Source organism: Schistocerca gregaria, chromosome X (genome assembly GCF_023897955.1).
Source record: "Schistocerca gregaria isolate iqSchGreg1 chromosome X, iqSchGreg1.2, whole genome shotgun sequence".
In the NCBI taxonomy this organism is placed as follows: domain Eukaryota; kingdom Metazoa; phylum Arthropoda; class Insecta; order Orthoptera; family Acrididae; genus Schistocerca; species Schistocerca gregaria.
The window spans coordinates 277,892,786-277,907,175 of record NC_064931.1 but is presented as its reverse complement, the minus strand read 5'-3'; the positions used below and the strand labels follow the sequence as shown (position 1 = coordinate 277,907,175).

At 40.1% G+C, this 14,390-nt stretch overlaps 1 protein-coding gene across 1 annotated transcript in view; it reads left to right on the top strand.

Moving 5' to 3' along the window:
* Positions 1 to 13,906, top strand: part of LOC126298519 (hepatoma-derived growth factor-related protein 2-like) — a 29,211-nt gene extending 15,305 nt beyond the window's left edge. Inside the window, exon 3 of the mRNA XM_049989877.1 lies at positions 11,912 to 13,906. Coding sequence (XP_049845834.1) covers positions 11,912 to 12,403 — 492 coding nt within the window. The 3' untranslated portion in view covers positions 12,404 to 13,906. The remainder of the gene's footprint in view (positions 1 to 11,911) is intronic.
* The last annotated feature ends 484 nt before the right edge of the window (positions 13,907 to 14,390 follow it).

The following is a 14,390-nucleotide window of genomic DNA, read 5'->3' as shown; positions in this document are numbered from 1 at the left end:
AACTTCCTCCTCCCTTTCTCCTTCTCTCCCTCTCTTTTGATGATCATCATCCCTTGTGGGGCAGTGCATTTGCATCTAGACGAGGTCTTCTCATAGACCAGTTTATTGCAGACCACGACTTGTGCCTTCTTAATGATGGCTCCCCTACTCATTTCAGTACTGGTCATGGTATCTTTTCTGCCATTGATCTTTCTCTTTCTTCTCCCTCTCTCCTCCCTTCATTACACTGGTCGCTACACGACGACCTTTATGATAGTAACCATTTTTCATTGATTCTCTCTCTTCCCGCTCCCCGATGGACAGGTTAACTAGTTGGTCTTTCCAACGTGCTGATTGCCCTCTGTACACTGCACAGGTCGTGTTTTCTCCCTCTTTGTCGGGTTGTATTGATGACGTCCTACGTGACTTGTCTGACACGATTGTACGCGCTGCTAGCCTTCCTGTACCACACTCTATCTGGACCATTTCGTCGCCGGTATGTCCCATGGTGAAGTACGGCCATTGCCATCCGTGATCGCTGTCGAGCTTTGCAACACCTTAAGAGGCACCCATCCATTGCCAGCCTTATTACCTTTAAACGCCTTCGCGCTAAAGCCCATTAGTTAATCAAACAGATCAAACGGATATGTTGGGAACAATTTGTTTCTTCCCTCGGTTCTACTGTCCCTCTGTCACTGGTATGGGCTACACTTCGCTCTCTCCAAGGTTGCCATCGGCAGTCCACCCTCCTAGGCATTCGTCTCCCAGGTGGACTTTTTATGGACCTGTTGATTCTTGCGGAACATCTTGCGACCCATTTTGCAATGGCATCAGCATCAGCCTCCCATCCGGCTGCTTTCCTTCCCTGGAAACAGCGAGCCGAAACTTCCACCTTATGTTGTACCCCTAGTCAGTCAGAATCTTACAACGAACCTTTTACTGAATGGGAATTTCTTTCTGCACTTTCTTCTTCTCATGAAGCAGCCCCTGGCCCAGACTACATTCATAACCAATGTTTCAACATCTCAGTGCTCCACAACAGCAACATCTTCTCCAGTTGTTTAACCGTATCTGGCTCCAGGGTGACTTCCCTTCTCAGTGGAGGGATAGCATTGTGGTTCCTGTCCTTAAGCCTGGTAAGAGCCCCCTATTTGTTGTCAGCTATCGGCCACTTAGCTTGACCAATGTTTTTTGCAAGTTACTTGAATGGATGGTAGTCCGTCGGCTCAATTGTGTCCTCGATTCTCAGGATCTATTGTCCCCTTACCAGTGTGGCTTCCGAGAGGAACGGTCTCCGATCGATCATTTACTTCGCTTGGAATCTGCAGTTTGGCAGGCTTTTTCCCAGCGCCGCCATTTGGTTGCAGTATTTTTTGACCTTCGCAAGGCCTATGACACGGCCTGGTGCCATCACGTCTTACTTACACTTCATCAGTGGGGTCTTCGGGGCCCACTCCCGATTTTTATCCGCCAGTTCCTGTTCCATCGGTCATTCAGTGTTAAGGTTGGTACTGTTTTTAGTTCTCCATGGACCAAGGAGACGGGCATCCCGCAGGGTTCTGTCTTTGAGTGTACTTCTTTTCCTCGTTGCTATTGATGGACTTGTGGCCTCTGTCGGTCCTTTGTTCGCCCCTGCCCTGTATGTGGATGGTTTCTGCATTTGGGTTAGATCCTCTTCGATGGCCTCTGCAGAGCGGCAGCTCCAGGGAGCTATAGGTGTGCCTCTGCATGGACCCTCTCACACGGGTTTCAATTCTCTCTTTTAAAATCATGGGTGGTCCACTTCTGTTGCCATGGGTCTTCTTTTTGACACCAAGTTCACTTGGCTGCCCCATATCAGACTTCTGAAGGTGGGATGTTTCCGTAAATTCAATGTCCTTCGCTTCCTTGCCCACTCCTCTTGGGGTGCAGACCGCTCCCTCCTTCTCCGTTTTATCTTGCTTTAGTTCTGTCTCGCTTGAACTATGATTCTCAAGTTTATGGTTTGGCTGCTCGTTCCACACTGCACGTGCTGGATCCAGTCCACCATCGTGGTAATCGCTTGGCCACTGGTGCCTTCCCTACTAGCCCTGTTGAGTCTCCTGGTTGAGGCTGGGATCCCCCCCCCACCCTTTCTGTTCAGCGGTCCCAGCTTCTGGTGTCTTATGCACTCGCTGTCCGTTCCTCTCCCACTCATCCTTCCTATTCTATCCTGTTCCAAGACTATGGATGTTGCCCACCTGATTCCCGCTCTCGGACGGGTTTACCGGTTGGGCTCTGCCTTGCGTCTCTGACATGATTGCTGTTGTTTTTTTTTACACTGGTGGCTCTAAATCTGCTGATCATGTGGGATATGCCTTCATGTCCTCTGTTGGAATGGAAAATCATCTGCTGCCACCTACATGTGGGATGTTTACTGTGAAATTGATGGCAATTTCCCAGGCCCTTACCTTTATTAAACGGTCCCAAAACAACCGCGTTTTGTTATGTACGGACTCAATGAATGGCCGTTTGGCTATTGACCGGTGTTTTTCGCACCATCCATGACAATCTCGTTGATATTCACTGTGCTGCTTGTTTCATTGACTTCCTTTGGGTCCCTGGCCATGAGGGTATCCCGGGTAATGGGCTCGCTAATCATTTGGCTGGGGGAGCAGTCACTTCCCCCCCCCCCCCCCCCCCCCCCCCCCCGTTTTCTGTAACCCCTCCTGCAGCGGATTTACGGCTTAACATCAAATCCCACTTCGCGCAATCATGGGTCAACTCATAAACTTTGTGCGATTAAGGTGACACCAGGCGCGTGGCGTTCTTCCTTTTGCCTCTCCCGCAAGGACTCTACCTCACTGTGTTGTCTCCGTATTGGTCATACCAGGCTGACACATGGTTTTCTTTTGTGTGATGAGCCACCCCCACTTTGTGGTTGTGGAGCCTTCCGGTCAGTAGCTCACATTTTGTTTGAATGCCCCCTTCTTTTGGCTCTGCGTGTAAGTACAGACTCCCCTGCATATTTACCTCTGATGTTGGCTGACGATTCCCGGATGGTCGACCTGGTTCTCGGTTTCCTCCAGGAAAGTGGTTTTTATTCTCAGTTCTAAGGTTTTTAATATCTCTCTGGTGTTGGGGCAGGGCGGTGAGTGTTGGGGTGTATCCCACTGTAAGCCGTGTTTGGAGATTCCCAACTCCCCTCCCTGGCCGAGATCCTCTTTTTTTTTTTCCCCCTTTTACTCTGTTTTTATCATTTTTTAGGGTTGGTTAGTTAGTCTCCTTTTCCGATACGCACTTCTTTATTTTAGCAGTTGCACCTTTAAGTCGCAGGTGGTCTTGCCTCTGCTGCTTCCGAGGTGGGATGTTTCCTGCCTTAGAATAGCGTTGGGTTCCCTCTCTTGCTGACTTACCTCATTTTGTTTTTACCATTGACACCATGACTGCCCTTTTATATTTTTTAGCCTTTTCCCTTTTATCGTTCTGACTTTTCTGAGATGTCACACTATCGGAATGGAACACATTTGAAACAAGGGACTGATGACCTTGCTGTTTGGTCCCTTCAACCCCAACCACAACAACAACAACAACAACAGAATTATGGCTTTTGAAACAAGGTGGCGTGACCCGGAAATTGCAACCCGCATCTGGCAATCTATCTTCAGACCCAACTTCAGGTATTAATAACTTTGGAACTATTCCACACAGTCCAGTGAAATTTTTACAACCCAGTAACATCCATTTAGAGAACACACTCCATAAAACAAAACACCAAGAACATGTTTCTGAGGAAAAATAAAAAATTCCAAAATATGATTAAAAAATGTAATACATTAAAAGGTACATATTGTACGTGCCCTCTGTACCAAATATAGTTCACTCAAAAAGGGTATAATTTTTTTGTGGTAAGCTTAATGTGGCCTAAACACACACAGAACTCGTCAGGCTCATATCAGTCACAAAAACTGAGTTACATGCACACGAAAATACAAAAATTTGAAAAATTACGTGAAAAACTTGTATTTTCGAAGTGTGGTAGCACAAAAGGGACAAGTGGTAACCTAGCCAAATTTCACACACTGCATAAGTAGACCATAATGATATAGATCTCAAAATTTCAGCATGTTATTGCAAGACATTTGTGTACAATGGAAGTTGACAGATGTATTTGGTGATGTGGCCATTTTTCCAAAACACAATTTTGTAAAAACATATCGTAAACTGTTCTACCTCTTCTTATCCTCTCCCACACCTGTTTATTCACTAAGCAACAGTATTCTATAGACAGATTAACACAACTTATCATTGATGTTTACTGCACCTTAACTGCTAATAACCAGTTGATTGTGCTTCGAACAGAAGTTCTCCCACACTTCAGCTACTGTACTCTGTACATTGAGTGGCAAATTGTACTGTCTTCCTGACACTGTGGTAGGAACTGGAACTGTCATAAGAATACCGCGTGATCAAAAAGTCAGTATAAATTTGAAAACTGAAGAAATCACGAAATTATGTGGATAGAGAGGTACAAACTGACACACATGCTTGGAATGATGTGGGGTTTTATTAGGGAGGGGGGGGGGTGAGTTTACAAAATGTCCGGCAGATGGTGCTTCATCTGATCAGGATAGCAATAACGAGCACAACAAAGTAAGAGAAAGCAAAGATAATATGCTCAGTATTTCCACCATCATTCCTCAACAACAGCTGTAGTCGAGGAATAATGTTGTGGACAGCACTGTAAATCATGTCCGGAGTTATGGTGAGGCATTGTCATCGGATGTTGTTTTTCAGCATCCCTAGAGACGTCAGTCGATCACAATACACTTGCGACTTCAGGTAACCCCAAAGCCAATAATCACCCAGACTGAGGTCTGGAGACCTGGGAGGCCAAGCATGATTAAAGTGGCGGCTGAGCACACGATCATCACCAAACGACGCGCACACGAGATCTTTCGCACATCTAGCATTTTTTTTTTTTTTTTTAATTTTTTGGTCTAGTAAAACTCCCATGTCATTCCAAGCAAGTGTGTCAATTTTTACCTCTGTGTCTACATTATTCCGCGATTTATTAAGGTTTCAAATTTATACTGACTCTTTGATCACCCGGCATGTTCAAAAGGAATCCAACACCTGTCTGCCAAATGTGGCCAATGAAATGATCTTCCTGGTGCCATGAAGTTCACAAATACATCACCTTCTGTTTCCAGCACTCTGCAGCACATCCTAAGTACCATTTGTCATAAAAAACAGCAATAACATAGTAACCTGGTTGTATGTTGCTGCTTTTGCTTATGAATCCTGAGTCACACACACACTGTGAAGACACATGTGCATGAACCTATAGGTATAACCGAACAGTCTGCTCATCTGCACATTGTCAGAGTCTGCTGGAGAGAAGTGATGATGGCTCCTTGTGCTTGCAACAGTTTTAACATGTTCTAGTCTGGTTTTTAGCAACTCTTCGACTGATTTCACCTCATCATTCGAAACATAAAATGAATGTATGCCAGAGATGTTTTTCTGTACCCAGGTAATAACTGAACAGGTGTTAGAATGTGACCTTCTGTAGGGTGCTGCAGACTAGCTTGTGATGCCATGTGCTTTATGGTAGCACCAATACCATCACATACATTTTTACCATGACTTGTTGTGAAAAACTCCATTTTATGGAATCTGAAAATCATGGTAATGCATGCATAAATTTTTAAGATTTTTACAGTTTTTGTACTGACTATCTGCCCCATCACTGAAGTATTTAGCAAAATGTATGTGAGGCACCTGAGTTATTCACATATGCCATTACAGTGCGAATGTGGGCATGAACTGCAATGGCATCACGAATTAAACAATCACTAAAAACGCGGAGGTTCATGACTGACACATCACCTGATTCACCTCTATAGTAAATTGCAAATGGCTGGAGAGTTGCTTGACTGTTGTCCCAATAATATCATTGGATGGCATCTTGAACTATAAATGCATAATTTTCAGAAAAGTCTAGTATTACTATAATTTCATCTGGTTTCAAATTACCCTTACAGAACTGGAGATGAGCTGAGTGTGCTGTTGCTGTGAAGCTGTGTGTGGCCAGTTTATCTTTTTTTACAACACATTTCAACAAAATCTTCCACTGTACTTCTTTGTTTCAAGACTTGTGCGATCCCTGTGTGTCCATTGTTTATAAGAAACAAGTTTGTCATCCATAAGGAGTTCACCATACAGTTAGTTATTCATGTGTTCTGCAAGGTTTGCCTTACCAGGGCACTTTTCACACCTATGTATCATGCACTGGTAGGAACTGATGTTGCACACTAGCAGCTTCATTGCACCTTTGTAATCCAGACCAGAACCCTTTATAGCAGGCAGCAAACATCAGCTTAGCATTTTGATGGGTCTCACTTACACAAACATTGTGTGTGCCCCTTGCACTTACAGGCACAACCCATTGTGGCCAAAGATTGAAAAAAGATGATAAACCTACTTTGGTATCGGGATACTTTTCCTTGAATTCTACATATAGTTCAGATATGTTGCACAGCAACAGTCTTTTTTGCATATGTACACATACATTTCCCATTTTCACCGTTACATAGTCTTTTTTTCCAGGCATTAATCGGCTGTAGTCATTATGTAAAACTCCGACACTAGCACCTTTATTTTTGAACTCAATTGCTTACCCTGAGCCTGCTGAAGTTGTGGAAGCACTCCTTGGGTTGCTTTTATTTTCCTAGCTTGCTTTATCATATATGTAGAAACATTGAATTCCTTTGCAGTGTAGTCATTAGACCAGCTGGAAGGTGCAAGGGTAAGAATAGCTACTTTTTCTGGCGTGTGGAAATGGCACAATTTTTTTTTTCTTCCCAAATCGTGCACAATTTTGTCCAAACCAGAGCATTTCTGGCATGATTTCTGTTCCTTTGGAGCAGATAGTTCTTCCTCTTCCACCATTAGTGTGTCAGCTATTTTGTGTTTTAATTCCATTTGAGTTTCTTGTAGTTTTCTTCTACCATAGCTGGGCCTGTCTCTTTTTCCCAACTTTGTGTGTCTTGATGAGAGACAAACCAAGAGCAGTCGCTGAAGTATTTAATCACTCATCCGCTGTGGTTGTAGGTGGCTTATACTCTTAGTCACTGTCATGTAAATTATCAGAGTATTATTCATTTTTTTGCAGTGTAACACACCTGGACCATAACATTTGTCCGGGTTTCGTGTTAAGTACCATGCACTGATTCACTTTCAATACTGATTTTATATCAATTTCTCTGATGCTACACTTCACTGTCTTCTTATGAATCCTAAATTGATCAAAACTACTTCTTTGTAAGAAAGAATACTTATCCAGAAACACTTTCATATGTTGATAACAAACACTTAAGTTTCCTGGAACTGTACTACTTGTGCCCACAGGGTGTATCCCGGATTTCCATAGCAACAAATCTTGGTCCTATTCATCCAGATCATACAGTACAAAGTGAATGCCACATTTTGTTCCGTATGTTGTTTTATGACATTCAGTTGCTTGTGCTCTACCAATACTGCAACTTGTTTGTACAGAAGCACCACTATTACACTCTTCTGCCTCCACACTGACTTTCCACAACAGTACTGACCAGTTTGAACTAGAATCTTAAAAACATGAGTAACCTGTAATTGTTGCTAGTTTCCTTTGTTGTTCCTGCCTAACAATGACTCATTCTGTCCCTGAAAACTGTCATTGTTCAACTTTCTGTTGCCTACTGGTTCCCAACAATTGCTGCAGCTTTATCTGAAACAAGCTGTCTGCATCACCACCATTACTTGCTAAATCGTGTTAAAAGAAACTTAACCAAATACATCTCTGTCAACTTTTATTGTACACAAATGCCAAGTTGAAATTTTGCCACATATTATATTATGGTCTACTTATGCAGTTTTGAGATTTGGCTTGGATATCACTTGTCCCTTTTGTGCTACCACACTTAGAAAATCCATGTTTTTCAGGTAATTTTTCCTATTTTTGTATTTTCGTGTGCATGTAACTCTGTTTGTGTGACTGACATGGGTATGATGACTTCTGTGTGTGTTTAGGCCACATTAAACTTACCACAAAAAATTTATACCCTCTTTGAGTGAATTATATTTGGCATAGAGGGCACCTACAATATGTACCTTTTAATGTATTACATTTTTTAATCACATTTTGGAATTTTTTATTTTCCCTCAGAAATATGTTGTTGGTGTTTTGATTTATGGAGTCCGTTCTCTAAATGGATGTTACTGGGTTGTAAAAATTTCACTGGACTGTGTGGAATAGTTCCAAAGTTATTAATACCTGAAGTTGGGTCTGAAGATAGATTGCCAGATGCGGGTTGCAATTTCAGGGTGACACCACCTTTTTTCACAAACCATAATTCTGGAACTAATTGGCAGGGGAACTTGAAATTTTGTACACGAGTGTTCCACACTTGGTAGCATTAGGGTGCTAAATTTCAGCCAAATCTGAGACTATCAGCTGGAACATTTACTCAAATTGGTTGAACTGGCATGGAATGACCCATTAGCAGGACACTTCTGGGATTCATGGAGGCCCTACTGACTCCAGACTGATTCTACCTCATGAATTACAAATGAGGGCTGATAGGCTTGCCTGGCTGGATGTGGTTCTCATGCAATTTCCCACATCCGACTAGGTAACTACTGGACTTGTATTCACAATGTGCCACATTCACACGGGATAATACTAGATGCAGACATATAAGTACACAAATTATGTCTGGGGAAGGTGAAGGGGTGGCAACAGGAAGAGCATGTGGTCACTCTATCATTAAAATTGCCAAATCGGATAATTAACAAGCTAACCTCGTGATGATATAGCATGAAGACCCATAAAAAGAACGAAATATTCGTAAGAAATGAACAAGGAGAGTTAGGACAACATACTGTTATTAAAAGTTTAGTTTTGTGACCATTGTTAATTACTAATAAGTTTTATGGTTACTTCCTCAGATTTAATTGAGGCTGACACACTGCATAGAGAAAATAAGAGGAAAAATACTTCGTACTGTGTGACCTATTACATTCTTGGGTGGGGTTCTGATAAAGTAGTTTTCTCTGTTGGGCCAACAAATTAGTAACAGACTCAGTGCCAGATGCAGCAAAATTGTTTTCTAATAAACAGATTGCCAGCAAAATTAGTCATCTTTCTACATCTGAACAGAATTTTGCATGCAACTGTAGATTTGTGAGTATGACTAAGTAACTCTGAATGTTGAGGGATGGTCATTGTAAAGTTTATCAGTTGGGAAGATAAATCATTATTTCCTGTTTGGTTGTTCAGTTCTTGGGCAAGGTAGCTGGAATAAAGACACTATTAACAGGAAGTTGTGCTGATGCACAACTGATAGTAGTATATGAAATAAATCACATGTTGTCAGCAGAATAATGACTCATTGAAATACTGAGTGAAATTACTACCAAATAGTGTAACATTTAAGAACCACATATATATATATATATATCCTGAAACTCCCTGAGAAAATCGTTATTTTTCTAGATCGTCCCTGATTAAACTGTTGTACTGGATGAGCTACTGTGATGCTGGTATATTCTGAGAGAATCAGGTTCAGGTTTTACTAATAAGGGCAACATTAATAAAATATTTTAATGTTAACAAACTTTCTGGGAGATTAAAGCTGTGTGCCGGACCGAAACTTGAACTCAGGACCTTTGCCTTTTTGCGGGCAAGTGCCCTACCATCTGAGCTACCAAAGCACGACTCACAACCCGTCCTCACAGCTTTAACTCCACCAGTACCTCGTCTCCTACCTTCCGAACTTCACAGAAGTGCTCCTGTTGTCAAGTTCTTGCCGGTAATGGGGGGAAAAGATAAGATTATTGTTATCTGTGGATAAAGTTAACACGTTTCTCACATTGGAATAAATTACTAAGTGAAAGGTTCGATAACTTCATGTTTAACAGGTGTCTGTGACTGTTCTAACAAATAACATAAAGACAGTAGCATGTTAATGGCTAGCAAGGAGGTGTTACAACTTACAAATAAACTGAAATTCAGAATAAGTAAGTGATACAAAAGATAATACACTGATGTGCAAAACTTGAGGACAAAAGTAACTTATGCATGATGTCACTGTCAAGTAACATAGCTTAATGAGACTTGGACCATATGTAGAAAGAAATACTGCAGTAAAGTACAGATGGTAACTGAAGGAAGTACGAAATAGAGTGCCATTTCTGTCCATCTCATTACAAAGACAGCAATTGCACTGAAATCGCTGCAATTTGTGATTGTTCATGGATAGTTGAACAGGTGGGATACAGTGTGTAATAGGATGCATGATCGGCGTGTGCACCAATGTTTGCCACCAGGTTGGTAAAGAGTTCTTGTGGTCAGGTGTTCCGTACCTTCTCAAGCATGGCTGACAAATGCTGGATGGTCATTTGTGCATGTTCTGCAATATGTCTTGGGGGGGAACGGGCAGGCCATTCTACCTTCTCAAGCATGGCTGACAAATGCTGGATGGTCATTTGTGCATGTTCTGCAATATGTCTTGGGGGGGGGGGGGGGGGGGGGGGCAGGCCATTCTGTTTGCAATATATCCCCTCTTTCCAAGAGGTCCTCCACCTGTGATGTTTGAACAGTCTTGCTTTTTCATCCATAAAACAGAAGTTGGGGTGGAATGCACCCCTGAAAAGCTGCACATGGGGAAGGAGTACAGTGTTTAAATAATGTTGATCAGTGACTATAAGTTTTCAAAGATATGGAGGTCATTATGCCAGTGACCATATTCAACAATGTTCCTGGGTGCATTACGTATTCTGACCTCTCACTGTACACTCAGCCTGAATCTGCTCTTATCTGAGGTGGTCCCATGACCCCACTCCTCCTCAGCTCAATCCCTATGTTCTTGGCACCAATGTACTGCTGGTCATTGGGCAAAGAGCCTACTTCCATGCAGTCACCATGCCAATGTGGAGTGAGATACTGCATATCTTACAGTCTTATTGAATGCTGTTGCAGTCGAACCTGCTGTTTGGTGTGGTTTCCTTTCTGGACTGGTTCTGAGTGCTACCTGTGCATGTGAAACAGTGATGCGAGCTGTACCATACTCTGTGGGCTACACTTGTCAGACTTAATCCTCATTCCAGTTTTCCGACAATTCTTCCCTGTGTGAAGTCATCCAGATGTCTTTGGGCCATGTTGTAATGGAGGACACCACCACAATGCAACATAACTGCTCACTGATTGACGCACACTGTCTTCTCCCATTCCTAGGTTGTGGGGCCAGCCCCATTTGGTGGTATAGTCACATTGACCTCATGCCATGTGACACCTAGCTTTCTGTGCATAACTGGGAGATCTGTGACAACATACTCCCACACTTTTTCATTTCCACAGAGTTGTTAATACATTTTGGTACTTTATCTATCTTGTCCTTAAGTTTTGCTGAGCAGTGTAGTAACGGGACACAATTCAGCTATAACTTTAACTTGTGGGAAGTGAGCTTCTGCTTTGATTCTTGTATCAATGGCAGGTTTTTATTTCTATTTATAAATTCACACTAAACTAAAACCTGTTTTAAAAATCAGTAAAGTGGTAGTTGTGTGTTGAGTTCTGTTGATATATAGTTTAGTTTTCTGGGGAAATATATTGGTGACAGAAAATGTTTTTCTGTGTGTGCATGAGATTTGCTGGTTTATTATCAGTGCTAGGGAAAATTTTTTAAATTCTGCAGTGCAAGATTTGTCATGATTCCTCGTGCTTCCATCATTTTGTTTTGTCTTTAGCTTCTATTGTGGATTGTAACTAAATTTTTGTTGACATTGAACGATTTAAAATAGAGCCCTGAATTAGATGGAAGTTGGCTACACTGAATATTTAATTTTTGTAAAATAGCTTTATCATTGTCATTTAAATTATGTCTCAATTGGATACATGTTAAATTATTGTTTTCTCTCTCTCTCTCACTAGGGACGGAAACGACGTACAAGAGAGCAACATGATTTTACGAGTTTTGAAAGAGGTGATCAAGTGTTTGCGAAGGTGAGAGGTTACCCACCGTGGCCAGCTGTAGTGACTGCTCTTGCCAATGAAACTGGAAAGAAGAAAAAGTATCATGTAACATTCTATGCTAGTGATCAAAGAGGTGTCTGCTCTGCTGAACATATTTTTCCATATGAACTTTACAAAAGTCAATATGGCTCACCTCATAAGAAAAATTATGCATTCAATATGGCTCTGGGCCTTATCAGAAAAGCTGCTGGAGCTAATGCAAGTAATGGCACTGGTACAAAAAACAGATCTGCTAAGCATCAGAAAAATGAACCTTCAAATGGTGATTTATCAGATAATGATTCTCCACGTGGAGATGAACATAATGACGAGAGTACAGAGGAAGAACCTCCAGATGATAAGCTTGATCGTGAAAAATCTGAGGATGATGATGATGCTGAGGACAAATAATTTGTGTTTATCTCAGTATGATGGATATCAGGAAATGTTGACAAACACTGCAGATTGTAAGACAGTTACAAAGCCATCTGCCAAAAGAATGAGTCAGTGTCTTGTGGTGACACTGAAATGTTATGTTTCGTACCATTTTTAATGACTTCTTTATCATTGTAAGAATCATAATCATTTTTTGTAGTTAGTCTTCTGGAGGTCAAATATTTCATTTATTTTAAGTTGTCCCAATTTTTTATGCTTCTCAGTTATTCCTAATCTGTTATATTTAACCTGTTTCAGCAGCATGTTTCTTAATTGTATTCCTGCACATAGTTTTTAGAGAATTGAAAATTTCATGTGATTTTTAGCTGTCCAGTTTTCCATAGTGTGTGAATATAATCTTTCATGTGATTTTAAGTTATACTTTTTTATTCTTTTCAGAAATTTTTTTAAATGTTGCAGTTACATTTTTAAAAATGTCTCGGCAACATGTTCTTTACTTTTGTTCACACATGTGCTTTGTGAGGATCAAACATTTTATGATTTTTAGTTGTCCGATCACAACTGGCTTCTGAAGATCCAAGTATTTCATGTGATTTTATTTGCCCAATTTTCAATGTTTTTCAGTTATTTGTAATGTCTCAGTTTTATTTAAAAAGTTTTATTTAAAAAAAATCGTTTCCTTAAGATGTCTCAATTTTATTTGTGCATGTAGTTTGTGAGGATCAAACATTTTATATGATTTTAGACGTCTAGTTGTCAGTGCTTTCTGTTTTTAGTTTCCTACATCAAACATTTTATGATTTTTAGTTGTACAATCACAACTGGCTTCTGAAGATCCAAGTATTTCATGTGATTTTATTTGCCCAATTTTCAATGTTTTTCAGTTATTTGTAATGTCTGTTTTATTTAAAAAGTTTTATTTAAAAAAATCGTTTCCTTAAGATGTCTCAATTTTATTTGTGCATGTAGTTTGTGAGGATCAAACATTTTATATGATTTTAGACGTCTAGTTGTCAGTGCTTTCTGTTTTTAGTTTCCTACATCAAACATTTTATGATTTTTAGTTGTACAATCACAACTGGCTTCTGAAGATCCAAGTATTTCATGTGATTTTATTTGCCCAATTTTCAATGTTTTTCAGTTATTTGTAATGTCTCAGTTTTATTTAAAAAGTTTTATTTAAAAAAAATTGTTTCCTTAAGATGTCTCAATTTTATTTGTGCATGTAGTTTGTGAGGATCAAACATTTTATATGATTTTAGATGTCTAGTTGTCAGTGCTTTCTGTTTTTAGTTTCCTACATGTTTCAGTTAACATTACAGATGTTTGAAATGTGTGTATCTCAATTTTATTCAAGCATGCTTTGAATAGCTACAAATTTGAGAGAGAGAGAAAAGAAACTGTAATGTTGTCACTTTTCAGTACTTTATATTTCTGTTTCAAAGAATGTGTGAGAAGATTATACAAATATGTTTTTGTCATATGCTCAAAGGCAAATATATTCATGTAAAAACTAAATGTCAATAGAGATAAAATGTGTTTGTTTTTGTGTTGATGTACAGGTGCTTGTTAAAGAGACAAAAGTCCCTAAATTAACATTATGTGGCGACATTTGTATTGAGTTGTTAAGCAAAGCTAGATGTACCATTCCACAAAACAACAGGTAACAATATTGATTGTATGTTTATTACAAAAGTACCTGTATATTGCTGCTAAAGTTGTACATGAAGCCAATAAATATTTTTTTTAATAAAAAAGTATTCTGTTATTCATGGCTGTAATTTTCAGCAATTAGTATATATTTTCATTAGGCCCCAACAGTTTTGACAAATGAATTTATCTTCAGAGGCTTAGTATTGGTTTAGCAGATGTCAATATCTTCTTTGTAGAAGCATAATAGCATGATATGTCCATAAATGTACATTTTGTCATATTGTATGTGATAATTGTAAACAGATTGATAATTTACAGTATCCGAGTGATATATATGTATACTAGCACA